Here is a 20682-nt window from a genome sequence, read left to right on the forward strand (position 1 = left end):
CTCCCACATTTATTATATGATGTTTGCAAACATCAGTTTTTAAAAGAAGGGCAAGAGTTGGAGGAATCTCAGACTATCTGTACTCAAGCTCCAGGGGTTAAAATTATAAACTTCTGAAAAAAAAGAGACCAGCATGGTCACTTGTTAACAAGTAAAATGAAAGTTTGTACCCAAGAATGTTGTGAGATTTAGTAGCCTTCACTACCTGTATATGGCCATTTTGGCCCTGTCCAAGGGCCTTAACCACTGAACCAATGATAACGAATTTCACAATTTTGGTAGAGGGCTTCATGAACACTATAATCTTGTATTTAGTTTATATCTCCCACTACTGTGGAAGAACCAGTAAAGATAATTTTCTTAGAATTAATGCATTTTCACTATATGGTCATATTGGCTCCACCTTAGGGCCTAAACCCCTGACCCAGGAGCCATGAATTTCACAATATATGAATATCATAATCATGCATGCATTTATTTTTTCTCAAATTTATGCAAAAAGAAGAAAAGAAGACTTCCTAACATTTAATACAATGTCATGTTCACTATATAAACCCTATTAAACCCTCCATAGGTCTGAAACCCTGACACAGGGGCCTTGAATTTCACAACTTTGGAAGATGTACCATAAACAAAATTACCATGCATTTATTTTTCCCCCAAATCTGTAAGAAAAAAGATTTTTTAAAATTTGGCCTTTTATTTTGTACGTTTGGCCCCATCCATGTAGCTCCAGTGACGGTAAGGTAATAAATTTCACAGTCTAGATTTCTCTTATCCTAGAAATGCTTCAGACCAAAAATGGTACAGACCCTGAAACGTACTACTACACCACACGCTCGCTGCACGCTCGCTACTCGCTCGCTAAACGGTTCACACGAAACGCTGAACGGTTTACACGAAACGCTGCACGCTTTGCCCGAAACGCTAAACGATTTACACGAAACGCTGAACGGTTTACACGAAACGATTCTCGCACGAAACGATTTGGTCGCTTTTCACACGCTTTGGACACGCTTTTATCCTGATCGATTCGGGCCCTCTCGGATTTTTACCCTGACTCTGTAAGTAAGAATTAGTTTTAAGAAAACACGAAATAATAGAAATACTGATATTAGAAACATATATGTACATAAGTATTGAATTAATTAATTAAATTAATTTGGTGCTTATATTTAAAGCAAAAAATATTTATTCTCAGAATTAGCGAAAAATATTACTTCTATAAATATATTTATTGCTCAACAGAAATATCCATGATTCTTATAAGTCCCGTAAATAATAAAAATTCCAGAGAAAAAAGTTACCGTAACACAATATTCAATACCAAAAATAAAATCCGTATGATTACAAACTGAAATCGGTTTTTCGGTATTCGGCGGGATTTGTTTTTTCTTCTCACATTAATATTTTTATTGGTGTCAGAGAATACGATGTAAAAATACTAACTGTAAATAAACCTGTAATTATTTACATTGATAATTTTGAAAGTTATATAAAATAAAACTAGTCACATAAGTTAGAAAAATGCTATAAAACAGCCGATTAATTTTTTTTTATGTCGAATCATTCGCGTAAATAAATGTTCCGTACATAATATCACAGAAAAAAATCAATGGATTAAACAATAAAGAAAGTTGTCATTACTATTTCGGATTTCGGAAAGAACAAAAAATAAAAAATGATTTAGATTTTTGTCTCAATATTCGTATACATAACCGCACCCCGCATAACGGCGTACAATATATCCATCATAATCTATTTGAATTAAGTACCATACATATAGATTCCCATAATTATTAATTGCATGTGTACATTTTAGAAAAATTTCATTGTGTTTATTACTTGTTGTTTTCCGTTATCAGTGTTTAAATAATCAAAATAATAACTAGAAATATTTTTATTGGGGATTCAGAAGAATTTACTTCCCGCATTTCATGGAAATGAACAGTATATTTTCTTTCTATGTTTACATTTAATTTTGTTCAAATTAATGTTAAATAATCTATCATTGAAATTGTGTGCATCACCAAATACAGATTCCGACTACCTTGAAGTCATTAAATTTTCATTGGCTATTGACAAAAAAAGAGACGCGTGACCATCCAATGAAAACGAATACACAGAGTTTGATTGACAGGTTCAGCCAGGTGCAGGTATTACCCGATGTCCGAGGTTATGTGTACTGGTTGTACACAGCCGACTAGTCTCAATAACTAGTCTTCTTTCAATACGCGTACTTTTCTTTTGTTTGTTGAAATTAATTTAATTTTGTAAAAAGATAAGTATATCATTTCTTATAGATTTTTTTCACGAGAATATCTCAAAGGAGTTTTGCCAATCACAAACAGTTTAAAGTAATGTTTAACACGAATGCTATTTTGAAACAATTAAATTGTCAGAGAGTTCCGAATGAAATCTAATGAACGTTTCACACGGTTCTCGCACGCTTTGCCCGAAACGATTTACACGCTTTGCCCGAAACGCTGCACGCTTTGCCCGAAACGCTAAACGGTTTACACGAAACGCTTCACGATTCACACGAAACGCTAAACGGTTTATACGAAACGCTAAACGGTTTACACGAAACGTTTCTCGCACGAAAGTCGCACGCTTTTTTGGTGTAGTAGTACGTTTCAGGGTCTGTAGTAATCTACCATGTAGTTTTCAAGAAGAAGATAAAAATGTAAAATTGTTAAGAGGCGATGCAAGTTCCATGACAACCGATGAAGACCAATGGCAATAGATCACCTCAATGACCTGGTCACCTAAAAAGCAGGTTTATTCTTTATGGTTTTACATAGAAAAAAAGAAATAATAAAATGTGATTTATCCAAAAGGAAAATTCACTTAATATGGTAGCTAAAATATTGCTTAACTACTCTGTGCATACTTCTCCCCACTGGGAAAGTAGTAGGGTCCAGGTTCAGGGGCCATAAAACTCAGATAAGCTTTTACAAAAGGAAAGGAAGGTAAAGGAAAAGTAAGACTGGGATAAAAAGTGAGCTCATTTAAGTTCTATGGCTAGATCACAGTCAGTGTTATAATATAATTTACTAACCTCGAGTTTCTTTTATGGATTTAAAAGCAACATACTGCTCCATCATATAGCGAAGCCTTATTTTGGGGATTTCTAGTGATTTCTCCAACAGGCCTCGGATTAACTATTAAAATATAGAGCAGGTAAATCAAAAGCAATCAATAAATCAAAAAGTTTTCTTTGCATGCATATAATATTAAAACAAACTTTGCATGGAAATTATGATATCAAGTGCTCGGTTCTTACAAAGTACATGTCTTTTGATATTTTGTTCTTTTCATATGCCTGCTCTAACATTCTGATGTTTTTCTTTTGGTCCGTAATACTCATCTCTAGCTCTTTATCATGAACATTTGGTCTCTGAAATCACAACAAAAATAGCAGCTATATGATACAAGCACATTCCTGAAATGTTAACACAATCATTCAATATATTGATGAATGTGAAATTTAGATGCAGTACAGTTAAGTATGTATTATCTTTATTTTTTCATCATACTTACATTTTTAAGCTCCATTTTCATTTGTGATATCAAAAGACCTTCATTTTCCTTGACTTTTTCATCAATGGCATTTTGTAAATCACCTTGCCTATAAAATGATTGGATTTATTTCTTAATCCTACATGTGCATGTGAATTCTATATTTCAAAGATCTTATTTAATATATATCATTACCCGAAAATTCAATGACAAATACCATCAAATTTTTAATAATTCTTTATTATCTCCACTTTAAAGAGGGTGTGGCCCTTTATTTGAAAAACTTCAATCCCTTATCCTAAGAAAGCTTTGTCCCAAGTTTGGTTGAAATTTGCCCAGTGGTTTTGAAGATGAAAATGTGAAAAGTTTATGATGATGACAATGACAGACACATTGTATACATCGTGTTACTACTGGTAGTACCTAGATTTCTTAACAAACAGAATAAATTTTCTATACAACGAAATGCACAGCAGATTAATAATGTCTTTCTACAGGAAAACTGGTACAAAAGCCACAACAGCATTACATTAATCCATGCAAAAAAATGAATCTAAATCTTAACCCTGATACAAACTTCCAGAGAATACATCTTTTACATCCTTCACAACAATACATGTTTCTTTTACTTTTTAGTAGAGTAGCATAGAACACAGACAAGAAGGCAAGAAATTCATTAACATTTAAGTATTTAACTCATGTAGATGATACCCTTGAAGTGCAAAAATTTTAAGCAGTGAAATACATGCAAGTCACAAAAGTGAGATTGTTAATTTAAAACTGTAGATTCCTTATTTTATGTAAGTGCTTAATTCTGTGGTTCCCCCTTTTTGTATGACAATATCACAAGAATATAAAATCGGGAATGCCAAATTTTTATCATAGTTTCATTTAGTTTATGAAAATATGAAAAACAAGAGGCCCATGGGCCACATCGCTCACCTGAGGAACAATAGGTATGATAAAATCAGCTTAATGGAGTCATAATACAAACTATCTGGACAATGTACAATAATACATGTTGATCCTGTATAAATAAAATCCATTTTTCCCCTGGATATTCTTATGTTTATAATCATCTTTTCTAACAGGATGATTTTATAGTCATATCATATGTTGAGTATTGCAGTTCTCAAAAAGATCCTTAACAATTGTTTATATATGGGATATAAACGTACATAAACTCTGAACCTTCTTGTGAGGCCAAAGAATTGTCCTGGGGCCAAAGTTTTAACAATTATAAAGAATCATCTGGCTGATTAGTTTCTGAGAAGAAGATTTTTAAAGATTTACCCTATATATTCCTTTGTTAAACTTTGACCCCCCCATTGTGGCCCCACCCTACCCCGGGAATCATGATTTTCACAACTATGAATTTACACTAACTGAGGATGCTTCCACACAAGTTTCAGCTTTCCTGGCTGATTAGTTTCTGAGTAGAAGATTTTTAAAGATTTACTTTATATATTCCTATGTTAAACTTCGACACCCCATTGTGGCCCCACCCTACCCCCGGGGATCATGATTTTCACAACTTTGAATCTACACTACCTGAGGATGCTTCCACACAAGTTTCAGCTTTCCTGGCTGATTAGTTTCTGAGAAGAAGATTTTAAAGATTTACTCTATATATTCCCATGTAAAACTTCAGTCCCCAATTGTGGCCCCACCCTACCCCCAGAAGGTCATGATTTTCACAACTTTGAATCTACACTACCTGAGGATGCTTCCACACAAGTTTCAGCTTTCCTGGTCTTATGGTTCATGAGAAGAAGATTTTTAAAGATTTACTCTGTATATTCCTATGTTAAATTTCGACCCCCCCGTTGTGGCCCCACCCTACCCCCGGGGGTCATGATTTTCACAACTTTGAATCTACACTACCTGAGGATGCTTTCACACAAGTGTCAGCTGTCCTGGCTGATCAGTTTCTGAGAAGAAGATTTTTAAAGATTTACTCTTTGTATTCATATGTTAAACTTCGACCACCCATTGTGGCCCCACCCTACCCCCAGGGGGTCATGATTTTCACAACTTTGAATCTACACTACCTGAGGATGCTTCCACTCAAGTTTCAGCTTTTCTGGCTGATTAGTTTCTGAGAAGAAGATTTTTAAAGATTTACTCTATATATTCCTATGTAAAACTTCGACCACCCATTAAGGCCCCACCCTACCCTTGGGGGTCATGATTTTCACAAATTAGAATCTACACTACCTGAGGATGCTTCCACACAAGTTTCAGCTTTCCTGGTCTTATGGTTCGTGAGAAGAAGATTTTTAAAGATTTACTCTGTATATTCCTATGTTAAATTTCGACCCCCCGTTGTGGCCCCACCCTACCCCCGGGGGTCATGATTTTCACAACTTTGTATCTACACTACCTGAGGATGCTTTCACACAAGTTTCAGCTTTTCTGGCTGATTAGTTTCTGAGAAGAAGATTTTTAAAGATTTACTCTATATATTCCTATGTAAAACTTCGACCACCCATTAAGGCCCCACCCTACCCTTGGGGGTCATGATTTTCACAAATTAGAATCTACACTACCTGAGGATGCTTCCACACAAGTTTCAGCTTTCCTGGTCTTATGGTTCATGAGAAGAAGATTTTTAAAGATTTACTCTGTATATTCCTATGTTAAATTTCGACCACCCATTGTGGCCCCACCCTACCCCCAGGGGGTCATGATTTTCACAACTTTGAATCTACACTACCTGAGGATGTTTCCACTCAAGTTTCAGCTTTTCTAGCTGATTAGTTTCTGAGAAGAAGATTTTTAAAGATTTACTCTATATATTCCTATGTAAAACTTCGACCACCCATTAAGGCCCCACCCTACCCTTGGGGGGCATGATTTTCACAAATTAGAATCTACACTACCTGAGGATGCTTCCACACAAGTTTCAGCTTTCCTGGTCTTATGGTTCATGAGAAGAAGATTTTTAAAGATTTACTCTGTATATTTCTATGTTAAATTTCGACCCCCCGTTGTGGCCCCACCCTACCCCACGGGGGTCATGATTTTCACAACTTTGTATCTACACTACCTGAGGATGCTTTCACACAAGTTTCAGCTTTTCTGGCTGATTAGTTTCTGAGAAGAAGATTTTTAAAGATTTACTCTATATATTCCTATGTAAAATTTCGACCACCCATTAAGGCCCCACCCTACCCTTGGGGGTCATGATTTTCACAACTATGAATCTACACTACCTGAGGATGCTTCCACACAAGTTTCAGCTTTCCTGGTCTTATGGTTCATGAGAAGAAGATTTTTAAAGATTTACTCTGTATATTCCTATGTTAAATTTCGACCACCCATTGTGGCCCCACCCTACCCCCAGGGGGTCATGATTTTCACAACTTTGAATCTACACTACCTGAGGATGTTTCCACTCAAGTTTCAGCTTTTCTAGCTGATTAGTTTCTAAGAAGAAGATTTTTAAAGATTTACTCTATATATTCCTATGTAAAACTTCGACCACCCATTAAGGCCCCACCCTACCCTTGGGGGTCATGATTTTCACAAATTAGAATCTACACTACCTGAGGATGCTTCCACACAAGTTTCAGCTTTCCTGGTCTTATGGTTCATGAGAAGAAGATTTTTAAAGATTTACTCTGTATATTTCTATGTTAAATTTCGACCCCCCGTTGTGGCCCCACCCTACCCCACGGGGGTCATGATTTTCACAACTTTGTATCTACACTACCTGAGGATGCTTTCACACAAGTTTCAGCTTTTCTGGCTGATTAGTTTCTGAGAAGAAGATTTTTAAAGATTTACTCTATATATTCCTATGTAAAATTTCGACTACCCATTAAGGCCCCACCCTACCCTTGGGGGTCATGATTTTCACAAATTAGAATCTACACTACCTGAGGATGCTTCCACACAAGTTTTAGCTTTCCTGGTCTTATGGTTCATGAGAAGAAGATTTTTAAAGATTTACTCTGTATATTCCTATGTTAAATTTCGACCACCCATTGTGGCCCCACCCTACCCCCAGGGGGTCATGATTTTCACAACTTTGAATCTACACTACCTGAGGATGTTTCCACTCAAGTTTCAGCTTTTCTAGCTGATTAGTTTCTGAGAAGAAGATTTTTAAAGATTTACTCTATATATTCCTATGTAAAACTTCGACCACCCATTAAGGCCCCACCCTACCCTTGGGGGTCATGATTTTCACAAATTAGAATCTACACTACCTGAGGATGCTTCCACACAAGTTTCAGCTTTCCTGGTCTTATGGTTCATGAGAAGATTTTTAAAGATTTACTCTGTATATTTCTATGTTAAATTTCGACCCCCCGTTGTGGCCCCACCCTACCCCACGGGGGTCATGATTTTCACAACTTTGTATCTACACTACCTGAGGATGCTTTCACACAAGTTTCAGCTTTTCTGGCTGATTAGTTTCTGAGAAGAAGATTTTTAAAGATTTACTCTATATATTCCTATGTAAAATTTCGACTACCCATTAAGGCCCCACCCTACCCTTGGGGGTCATGATTTTCACAAATTAGAATCTACACTTCCTGAGGATGCTTCCACACAAGTTTCAGCTTTCCTGGTCTTATGGTTCATGAGAAGAAGATTTTTGAAAATTTCTCGAAAATTTTCATAAATTCCTAATTATCTCCCTTTGCAAAAGGGCGTGATCCTTAATTTTCACAAATTTAAATCCCCTTAGGCTAAGGATGCTTTGTGCAAAGTTTGGTTGAAATTGGCCCAGTGGTTCTTGAGAAGATGTTGAAAATGTGAAAAGTTTACAGACAGATGGACAGACGGACAGAGGGACGGACAGACAGACGGACGACAGACAAAATGTGATCAGAATAGCTCACTTGAGCTTTCAGCTCAGGTGAGCTAATAAAAGCAAGATTTTAAAATCTGCGAAATATGATTTTATGCAGATTTTAATTCTTCACGTTTAATTGGGATTCTACAGTACAGTGGTACACATATAAATGGCAGTTTAAATACAGTGTCACACTGACTTTAGACATTCATTAAATGCTGCTAACAAGATAAACACATGTTGTAACCGTTCCTTACTTAATGGTAGAGCTAATTATACTGAGATCCTACATAAATGTTTAGATTTATGTTCCTACATCTGTTAACCCAGTTGCATATCTCCCCCTTTGTAGAAAACTGACCACTTTTTGGGAGTTGATTTTAATCAACTCTCCTATGCAGTCACTCTGGCAAACCGAAAGTGAAACAGTGTTTGGACCTAAGCACAAATCATCACCGCTGACAAGTCTTAATTCTTGAATATAATAGAAAAATTCGATGCAATGTATACTGAAGCATTATTTTTTCAAGGAAACTTATCTATAAACACTTTGAAAATAGTAAAATTTTATATAATACGAACAATTTAGATATTTATGTAGTCATGTATTCCTATGCCAGAGTTTAATATAGTCTCGTTCGACCAAAAGCTCGGCTGTCTCCGTAAATCTCCAACAGAGAGGCTCATATTATAAAAAAGTGCGCAATTTAAATACGCACTAAAACTAATTGCCACGCAAGATAAGTTGATTTTGAATAAATGATAATTGATTAAATCAACTCCCATCAGTACCTCAGTACTTTGATTAGTTGAAGAAATGCTCTCATAGTATGTAAGTGGGTATTGTAATTTGAACATTGAATATTAAATGAAAAATTCATACTCAATTGGACTTTAACCTTAGGCCTTTGGAGCTCAAAACCACTGGGCTGCCCACACCCAATAAATGAATTGATAGATATTCACACACTTTTTGACCTACCTTTTTTTAAACACAAAACAGTAATGCTGAAAGTTCATCATGCAAATAAAGAACTAGTGCTGCTATTAAACATACTTACAACTCTTAAACAACTGAAATAAACATATTTTGTATTAAATTATACCCTGCTTTGTGCATGATCATCTTTCTTGAGAATGTACAGAAATCATTTTAATTTATTTCTTATTTCAGATTACTTTGAAAAGTAAAAATATTTCTCCAGAACACGAAAGTCACAAATTCATGCAAAAGAAGTAAAAGAGAAGTTTCAAATGCAGAACAAATATCTCCAATAAACTCAAAGTAAAGATATGTAATTCAAATACCCTATTAACCGTTATCTTGTATAATGAAAGTAAAACTAGCTTGAACCATAAATAACCTCTGACCATCACATCATTATTTTATACTTACAGTATGGTCATGTCCTTATTCAAGTTGTTATACATCTTCCATACTCTTCTATATCGATCCAGTAAAGCCAGATATTTTCTATCCTAAAACAACCAATGACTCATCAGTTAGTGCCGCAGGACAAAAATCAAATTGATCATCACAGATTGGTTATGTATCATTTAATCATTTTACCAGTCCAATGATATATGAAAAGAATATTTCAAAATTTATGCTTTTTAGTGCAGACTACAGGTGTCATTCATTATTATTCACTCACGTGAACTTCCTGCCTCTCTGTAAGTTCTTCAAACTTGATCAGCTTTTCTTTAGCCATCTTAAGCCTCAGTGCAAGTTTTTTAGATTCTTCTTTGGAAACATCTATTTGTTTCATATTTTTCTGTAAATATTCAAATACAATTACCCAGTAAGTAAATATCTGACCACTACAGGCTGAAGATCTATTTAATTCTACTTGGAATAAAGAGATGCATTGTACATGTACAAAAATGGTGAAACTTCCAAAAATGGTCCTTTTATTAAATGTTGAACATGAGGGTCAAAATGTCAAACATAACCATTGTCTTATAGGATAAAATGCATTTAGTAATAAATATCATATCAACATTAAATGTTTACTTTTATCGAGCCTATAGAATATTATCAATCAGTTTTCTACAACATATTGTTTTTTTCTAACCATACTAAGTAAACAGTACCTTGACTTCTTCCATCCTTATTCTGTTTTCTGTCTGCTTTCCAGCTATGAACTCCTTTGTGGTGGTCATAGTAATAGAACCTTTGATCATCATTCTCATTGTCAGGAAAGCATTGGCCATCACAACCTCCATGTTGTGCATGACTGACAAATAAAAAAAGACTTATTCATATAAAAAGACTAACAACACTGCAAGAATAAGTGGTAATTTATCAAAATTGTATTGCAATCTGTTTATCAAAATAACAAAGATAAAGAAGATTAAGAAGTACTGGCACATTATAAAATGCTTCCACAACTTTCTTGGAAGAAGAAATTCAGAAAAGTCGTCTTACTTACATTCCACAACACTCCCAACAAGTAAAGCCAGTAACTCTTTTGGATCTGGGACTAGCTGTAACAAGAAACAAGTAATTCCATAAAATTGAATTCAGCAATTTTTAGTTGACTTATTCCCTTTGATATAGTTACTTCAAAGAATTTATGTTACTGAGGTTGAATTAATAATAAAATATCATATCATAAAATGAGATTGCAAATCTCAAGCATTCTCACCTGTAATTCATTGCTCAATATTTTAAATTATAACTTCTTATTACATCCTGTATTATCAGGGTATAATTTTAAGATTTAAGAGAAAACTTCCAAAAATACCAGAACTTGATACTGATTCTGTGAATAGCATATACCGATACATGTGTAAAATTACATTAGTGTGTATTGAAAAAGTAAATTAAGACTAAAACTTGACCAGCACAATTCTTACTTTATCGGGGATGAGTGACCCGAGGCCCTGCAGGGATCGGGAGGCGTCTTTCAGGCTCTCTTTCTCTACAATTGTACAGACATGGTCACGGAAGTGCATGATGGCACGAAGCACCCTGACCACATTTTTTTGGATGACATTCAGCTGTTCCTTGTGATTGTCTTCCACCCTCTTCACCATTGCTGCATTCCTGATCAAACAAATGAAACACTGGTCATTTTCATATGGTCAATGCAAAGAACATTTTTTTCATTTTCATACTACAGTTGAATTTTGATATCTCGAACACTGATATCTCGAATACAATGGATATGCCGATTGAAGTTGATTATAAGTCCCAACCACTTATTTTTTAAGTATTGTACCCTCGATATCTCTAATACTCTCATATCTCGAAGTTTTTAAACAGTCCTATCTAGTTCGAGATAACGAAGTTTGACTGTAGTTTGATCTTCTTAATTCTGAATGTGAAGACATGTCTTTAATCATACACTACAGAGCTTTTCCAAACTATATTTCTCAATGCAGTAAAATTTGTTATCTATTTTACCTGAGCCTCTCTTTGGTTAGATGACTTTTGATCTTCTCTAGTTCTGCATTGAAGTCCTTCTTCATCCCTGCCAGGAGAGTTTTGTAGTATGTGCTGTCTTTATCACCGGTCTCCACAATCTGACAAAGAATATAATCAGTGAACCACCTCATGAAATAAAACCAACTGGACAAAAGTATTTCACTTTTCATGATTGAAGTGGGGTCTTAATTTGAGTGACATTATAATTGATGTTACTGATGTCAATCTGACAAAGAATAAAATCAGTGAACCACCTCATGAAATATAACCAACTGGACAAAAGTATATCATTTTTCATGATTGAAGTGGGCCCGGTCTTAATTTGGGTGACATTATAATTGATGTTACTGATGTTATTAGAGGATGAACTAAACTAAAACCTTGCACTCATCAAATGCTATGTGAAAAAAGAATGTGAGAGATCTCCATTGTGAATTAACCCCAAACTCCATTGGTATCTTCTTTCTATTTTCAATAGCATCAAAGCATTGCATTCAGTCAGTTATCCTAGTTTTCAAATTATTACAAAAGTATTAATAAAGATACAGTGCACAAGAAAACAAAGTGGTATGCTCTAAAAATTTATAGATGTCCCTTCTCTATGGTAGATTACACTTGTATAATAAAAAATTTGAGTTACCTTAACATCGCATAAACAACAAGAGGCCCAATGGGCCACATCACTCACCTGAGCAACACTGGCTTTAAAAGGCCATTCAAAGGATATTGTGCCATATGGCCCCTTGGTAGATTCACCAAAAATGAATATTTGAATTTTACACTTAATTTTTGCATATACTTAATCTTTGACATATTTACCTTTATGGAATACCATTTTTACTGAAAATAAGATTATATGCAATATAAATAACTAAATTTTCAGTTTGTGTTCACGGTCAACTTCCTGTTCCCTTTATTTTAGCCCCCCCCTTTCCAATCACATTATAAAACGATTAAAATACGTGAAAGCATAAAGGTACATTTTCTCCCTCCACTACTTACTAGTTATTGTATTTTATTTTTAAAAATCCTATATGTGAAGGAAGAAAAGTGTACCTCAATGCACCAGTATGAATGCGCTCAATTCCTCAAATTAAAGACATTGAAAAATTTAATTGGCCTTCTCCATTATAAACGATTGTCGTTTAAAATGCATGAATTAATTTTGAATGACATTTCATATCCTTACTCACTTAACTGATGAATAAACTTATCTGAAAAATTGTTGTCACATATGTTAAAGAGCTATAATTCAAATCAATGTATTGGCAGGCATGTCGCTCTATTGTACCAAGGCCCACCCATTATTTTCATCTTTATTAAAAGTCTACAAACAAAGATGATTTACCGTTGCAAATTTTTTTTAAGAACAACGATAATGCTTTCGTCCTCATAATAAAAATGTGTTAGGACTATGGAATCTGTTTAAAAGACGCTTTTATTTACTTGTGTTCGAAAAACTATCAAAAATTTGACGTGTAGATTTTATGCAATCATCATTTAAGAAGGGGCACCAAAAAGTAGTTACAGCATATCATCCTTTTAGCAAGGCATTTCTATTGATCAACCAAAATTTCAGCATCAATCATAGAATTATAAGCAAGATACATAGCTTGGTTTGAGTCATGTTTTTGTTCACATGAGTTTATTACATTCAACTTAAGATTTTTAAACTTGGTATTTCCTATTCAGCATAGCTGAATTTAAAATATAAACAAACTAAAGCATGACCTCAGCTTTGTGTACAAACATTCTGTAGCATTGTGTGCAAAGCTCTGTATCTTGCTTATAACTCGAAGCTTGACTCTCAGGTTAGTAAATAGAAATTTGTAAACAATTAAAACAAGAGAAAAATGCACTATAACAAAAAAAATACACAATTTAGTTTTCATCTTATATATATAATTATAGCAGCGAGAATAATCTCTGTTTAGATTGAACTTGCTAAGCATCTTAATAAAACATGTTGCATTAATCAACCATTACGTAGAGATCGTACCAAATTACATGTACCAACAGCATGAATAGTATTTTATAATATGTTGTTAGTGCATCAGATTTTGCGCAGGTACATGAAAACAATCAGCTGTCTGATTTACAAGTCTAACGTTACACATAAAAATTTTAAATCCAAAATAAAGATGATGGTTCCTCTCAAGTTAAATTAAAAATAAACTAATCATGCTATAAACGAAAATCAAAACAAGCTAAAACCACTGTCACAAATGAAAATGTCAATGCATTGAAATATTTAACCTTAATTTACTTCACATAAACGGCACAAATATATTTTGGATGTTTCAAATATTCCCTTCGCACGTAAATTGTTGCACAACAAGCAAATTCATCTTACATAGACTGGTACTTTAAACTGGTTTTCGATATATGAAATATCGAGCCGGAAGTTTAACTGATTGACCCCCATTCTCTCTGTCTTATTATTATTTTCGTAAATTACTCAAATTTGAAACAGAATTAGCCCTCAATTTTTGCATTTTATATTTTCCTTTCCATAAGGATTATTTATGCTAAATAACCTAGAATTTGACTCAGTAGTTCTGGAAAAAAAGATTTTTAAAGATGCTCCCACCTTTTTCTACAGTTTCAAGGTTTTCTCTGCTTTGAATAAAGATCGGTCTTTCATTTCTGCAATTTATATTTGCCTTCCCATAAGGATGCTTTGTGCCAAAATTTGGTTGAAATTGGCCAAGCGGTTTTAGAAAAGAAGTTCAAAATGTAAAAAGTTTACAGACGGACGATAGACAAAATGTGATCAGAATAGCCCACTTGAGCTTTCAGCTCAGGTGAGCTAATAAAAAAAACCAACAAGATATTTGTGAGCCAATGCTCACTAGTGATACCCCCGCTCTGATGTGAATCGCAAAATAAGCAAAGTCAAAATTTAACAGAAAGCTGGCATCCGATTGGTACAGAAATATATCCCACAATATAGCATGCCAAAACAAATAGTGTGTTAAAATTTCAAGCATCTAAGATAAATATAGCTGCTGAGAAATCTTTGAGGAAAATTTGTTTGAAAATTTTGGCTAAAATAAACAAAGTACTCATTTAACAGGAAGTAGACGTCCGATTGGTACAAAAATATATCCCCAATATGGCATGCCTATACAAATACTGTGTAAAAATTTCAAGCATCTAAGATAAACAGTTGCTGAGAAATCTTTGACAAAAATTTGTTTGAAAATTTTGGCTAAAAATAAACAAAGTCGTCATTTAACAGGAAGTAGACGTCTGATTGGTACAAAATTATATCCCACGATATGGCATGCCTATACAAATACTGTGTAAAAATTTCAAGCATCTGCGATAAACAGTTGCTGAGAAATCTTTGACAAAAATTTGTTTGAAAATTTTTGCTTAAAATAAACAGAGTCGTCATTTAACAGGAAGTTGACGTCTGATTGACACAAAAATATATCCCACAATATGGCATGCCAAAACGAAAAGTGTGTAAAAATTTCAAGCATCTAAGATACACAGTTGCTGGGAAATCTTTGACAAAAATTTGTTTGAAAATTTTGGCTAAAAATAAACAAAGTCGTCATTTAACAGGAAGTTGACGTCTGATTGGTACAAAATTATTTCCCACGATAAAGCATGCCTATACAAATACTGTGTAAAAATTTCAAGCATCTAAGATAAACAGTTGCTAAGAATTCTTTGACAAAAATTTGTTTGAAAATTTTGGCTAAAAATAAACAGAATCGTCATTTAACAGGAAGTAGACGTCTGATTGGTACAAAAATATATCCCACGATATGGCATGCCTATACAAATACTGTGTAAAAATTTCAAGCATCTAAGATACACAGTTGCTGAGAAATCTTTGACGGAAATTTGTTTGAAAATTTTTGCTAAAAATAAACAAAGTTGTCATTTAACAGGAAGTAGATGTCTGATTGGTACAAAAATATATCCCCGATATGGCATGCCTATACAAATACTGTGTAAAAATTTCAAGCATCTAAGATAAACAGTTGCTGAGAAATCTTTGACGGAAATTTGTTTGAAAATTTTGGCTAAAATAAACAAAGTACTCATTTAACAGGATGTAGACGTCTGATTGGTACAAAAATATATCCCACGATATGGCATGCCTATACAAATACTGTGTAAAAATTTCAAGCATCTAAGATAAACAGTTGCTGAGAATTCTTTGACAAAAATTTGTTTGAAAATTTTAGCTAAAAATAAACAGAGTCATCATTTAACAGGAAGTAGACGTCTGATTGGTACAAAATTATATCCCACGATATGGCATACCTATACAAATACTGTGTAAGAACTTCAAGCATCTGCGATAAACGGTTGCAGAGAATTCTTTAACAAAAATTTGTTTGAAAATTTTTGCTTAAAATAAACAAAGTCGTCATTTAACAGGAAGTTGACGTCCGATTGACACAAAAATATATCCCACAATATGGCATGCCAAAACAAATAGTGTGTAAAAATTTCAAGCATCTGCGATAAATAGTTGCTGAGAAATCTTTGACGGAAATTTGTTTGAAAATTTTGGCTAAAAAATAAACAAAGTACTCATTAAACAGGAATAGACGTCTGATTGGTACAAAAGTATATCTCATGATATAGCATGCCTATACAAATACTGTGTAAAAATTTCAAGCATCTAAGATAAACAGTTGCTGAGAATTCTATGACAAAAATTTGTTTGAAAATTTTAGCTAAAAATAAACAGAGTCATCATTTAACAGGAAGTAGAAGTCTGATTGGTACAAAAATATATCCCATGATATGGCATGCCTATACAAATACTGTGTAAAAATTTCAAGCATCTAAGATACACAGTTGCTGGGAAATCTTTGACAAAAATTTGTTTGAAAATTTTGGCTAAAAATAAACAAAGTCGTCATTTAACAGGAAGTAGACGTCTGATTGGTACAAAATTATATCCCACGATATGGCATACCTATACAAATACTGTATAAGAACTTCAAGCATCTGCGATAAACAGTTACAGAGAATTCTTTAACAAAAATTTGTTTGAAAATTTTTGCTTAAAATAAACAAAGTCGTCATTTAACAGGAAGTTGACGTCCGATTGACACAAAAATATATCCCACAATATGGCATGCCAAAACAAATAGTGTGTAAAAATTTTAAGCATCTGCGATAAATAGTTGCTGAGAAATCTTTGACGGAAATTTGTTTGAAAATTTTGGCTAAAAATAAACAAAGTACTCATTAAACAGGAAGTTGACGTCTGATTGGTACAAAAGTATATCCCACGATAAAGCATGCCTATACAAATACTGTGTAAAAATTTCAAGCGTCTAAGATAAAGAGTTGCTAAGAATTCTTTGACAAAAAATTGTTTGAAAATTTTGGCTAAAAATAAACAAAGTCGTCATTTAACAGGAAGTAGACGTCTGATTGGTACAAAAATAAATCCCACGATATGGCATGCCTATAGAAACACTGTGTAAAAATTTCAAGCATCTAAGATAAATAGTTGCTGAGATAAATGCGACAGAAATTTTTGTTACGGACAGACAGACAGACGGGGGTATAATAATGATTTTCTACAACTACGTTAAAATTCAATGTCAAATTAACTTACCTGGACCTCAGGGGCAGGATCTTGTTGAGGCTGTTCAACTGCCACTGTTAATTCTGCCTCCTCGGCTCGACTTATGGCTTCCTCTAACTCCAGCTTCAACTGCCGAACTCTCTCTGTGAAAAATAAAGAGGGAATAAATGAAAACATTTTGTACATCCTTAATTCACATTTGTTTAGAATAAATACAACAGAATGATGTAGAAAATAACATTGGAAAAGTTGAAACAACCAGCTATAAATATATATGAAGGTTAGTTTTGTTTTATAAACATTGCACTAGTCATATAATCAGTACATGAAAATGTTGTGCACAGATACAATCAATATACAGCCATTTTACCTTTCTCTTTCCTCAGGAGTCTTTCAACGCTTCTGATTTCATCCTTTGCCTTTTGGAGTTTGGTCTGAAAATAACAGTATTCTTGATACAACTGCACCAAAGGACACATTTTATATGAAAAACAAAACACACATACTACCAGCAACAGCAACAATATTATATAAAACAAACATAAAGTAAACCCACATACACATGTACATATGTACTCGTTTATCTGTTATAGTATAAAATCATACCTTTTGCTCTTCTATTTCTTTCTCTGCCTCACTCAACTTCAACTGGGTTGCTGAATCTATCACCTTAATTATTTCTGTAAAGCAAACAAAAGAATCATTGTTTTTACAATTTCTTAGATATTTAATCTATATATACATGTACCGTATTTCACTGAATTTAGGTCGATACTTTTTTCCCTTGCCACGTGGACCTCGCCCTATTCATCGTTTCGCCCTATTTAATGGGTTTTTTTTTAATTTGATATAAAGATTTTCAGAAGTTAAGGCAAATTTACCTATAAAAAACTATTTAAAAAATCAAAGTTTCGTCAAACACCATTCAATATCTATTGTATGACTTTTCATTATTACCGGTATTATAATGTAGTAATATATCATGACAAACCTAATGTGAATTAATCTATTTCCTTCATAAATTTCTTTTTTAATTGCAAAGTATGATAGAAAGGCTTTTGCAATAACTAACACGAATGTTACAATCTGCTTACGATAAACAGGAAATCGATGTCGGTTGGTAAAAGTAAAATGAGAACCATACAAAATGTAATTACGGAATAAACTTGGATTTTTTTTTTTGTCATTTATTTTCAGTTTTTTAAATTCGAAATCTAAACCAGGTATACTTGTATATTTGTTGAAATAACGACCAAAAACAGGGACTACACGTATATTGGATTCATTAAGGTATTACGGTTATAAGAATGATAAAGTTTATTAACTTTTTTGTTAACTGTTTTTATTTATTTACCGGTATAATCAATTGTAGGATTGAAAATGTTTTCCCGATCAGCCAATAAATTATCAAAATAAAGTTCCAATGAAATGTTTGTTTACAAATTAAACCCTGCAATCAGTGTAAAGGTGACAAATTAATTGTTGTTTTAAGAAAACCAATCGGCGATGTGATTAGAAAACAAAAGCTCCCAATCAGAACTTGTTTTGTTTTCTAACGATGTTTTGACAGCGAGAAATTTCAATCCGATGGAGCCTTTAAAATGGGGGGTAAACCGCGTAGGGGGCATCAAAGTCACCATGCCTCCAGTGCGGTCCAGACGATCCTTTACAGCCGGCTTCAAGTTAGAAGTAATCACCTATGCAGAAGACAACGGTGGAAACATGGCATTTGATACTAAAACTTAGTATATGAGTGTCTGAATTCAGTTTGGGAGATAATCAGTGTACTTATTTAAACACAGTCAAGCTATAAGCATGCTAATCATGCCCGCAGGCTTTGATAAGTTCAGAGGTTGATCCATGTGCATATACAGAGTAAAAAGTCGCACGATTACCAAGATTACGTAATTCATGTGGTACGATACCTGAGTAAAAGTTTAAAAGTTATACCGACTAAAAGTCTCGACGAATAATTATAATGCCGATAGTGGCCGGTAACATAATGAAAATGAAATAAAAACCCGCCCTACCCCGGTTTACTAATCAATAATGACACAAGGTTGCATATGCTATACATGCCTCCGGGCAGTTTGAACACGTGACAGGGAAGTGAACTTAAGCACCTTGATCAAATAGTGTAAACACTCTACCGGGTATAACAAACGTACTGAGTAAAATGGGTTGAAAATCATGGTGCAAATTCGCGCATTTTATTACGATGCATAAATTTAAATAATTCATTTTTTTTATTAACCTTCTATTGAAATTGTTAACCTGTATAAGAGTGCTACTATGATAACGTTGTTGATTTAAAACACTGCTATTTTTATTCATTCAAACTAGCGGTAATTTTTCGACCAATTCATCGAAGTCGACCTATTTATACTTTTTTTTTTGTTGTTGCTAAAAACGGGCTCCTTCGCCCTATAAACCATATCGACCTAAATTCCGTGAAAAACGGTATGTATTTGTCTCAATATCTCGTTTGTGTATAGCAAACAAAAGAATCTCCAGGCTTTTATCATTGTTTTTACAATTCTAAGATATCTAATCTATATATACATGAATGTATTTGTCTCAATATCTTGTTTGTGTAAAGTAAACAAAAGAATCTCCATGCTTTTATCATTGTTTTTACAATTTCTAAGATATCTAATCTATATAATTATACATGTATGTATTTGTCTCAATATCTCGTTTGTGTAAAGCAAACAAAAGAATCTCCAGGCTTTTATCATTGTTTTTACAATTTCTTAGATATTTAATCTATAAAATATACATGTATGTATTTGTCTCAATATCTCATTTGTGTAAAGCAAACAAAAGAATCTCCAGTCTTTTATCATTGTTTTTACAATTTCGAAGATATCTAATCTATATATACATGTATGTATTTGTCTCATTTGTAAGACCTTATAGTTATAGTAACTGTTCTAGGAAAAGAGAGCTACAAACTGTTTTGCGTACAAGTAAGCAGAGGACCTATTTATCAAATCATCCACCTTAGTGAATTACCTGGGGGTGGGGGTGAGGGAGGTGGAGGAGGGGTGGCAGGTCTAACCTTCTCCACTACTTTGGGTCCCTTTGCTACTTCCTTCTGTAGCTCCTTGATCTGAGCATCCAGCTTGTGACACTTTTGTGTGATCATGGCGCTGTTCTCTTCTGATTTTGACTGAAATTATTTTTTTACAAATTTGAAAATACAATAATCATAGAATTCTATAGCATAGCAAGTATTCTTACAGCTAAAAATAAATTGCTTCTGATTGCATTGTGCTGATCATGGCAGGAATATAAGTTTATATTACACACATGTATTAACAATTGTAATAATAGTAACTAACCCCTTTCTTT

The 20682-nt window shown here is 33.7% G+C and overlaps 1 protein-coding gene across 1 annotated transcript in view; it reads right to left on the reverse strand.

The window, feature by feature from the left end:
- LOC128193022 (uncharacterized) overlaps positions 1-20682 on the reverse strand; it is a 36097-nt gene that overhangs the window by 3637 nt on the left and 11778 nt on the right. The window contains exons 14-26 of the mRNA XM_052866191.1: positions 20344-20500; positions 17935-18008; positions 17699-17762; positions 17359-17471; positions 11739-11857; positions 11189-11378; positions 10762-10816; positions 10424-10566; positions 9985-10104; positions 9726-9808; positions 3544-3631; positions 3287-3400; positions 3062-3164 (exon numbers count right to left, since the gene is read on the reverse strand). Of these exons, the coding sequence (XP_052722151.1) occupies positions 3062-3164; positions 3287-3400; positions 3544-3631; positions 9726-9808; positions 9985-10104; positions 10424-10566; positions 10762-10816; positions 11189-11378; positions 11739-11857; positions 17359-17471; positions 17699-17762; positions 17935-18008; positions 20344-20500 (1423 nt within the window). The remainder of the gene's footprint in view (positions 1-3061; positions 3165-3286; positions 3401-3543; positions 3632-9725; positions 9809-9984; positions 10105-10423; positions 10567-10761; positions 10817-11188; positions 11379-11738; positions 11858-17358; positions 17472-17698; positions 17763-17934; positions 18009-20343; positions 20501-20682) is intronic.

Source organism: Crassostrea angulata, chromosome 7 (genome assembly GCF_025612915.1).
Source record: "Crassostrea angulata isolate pt1a10 chromosome 7, ASM2561291v2, whole genome shotgun sequence".
Lineage (NCBI taxonomy): Eukaryota > Metazoa > Mollusca > Bivalvia > Ostreida > Ostreidae > Magallana > Magallana angulata.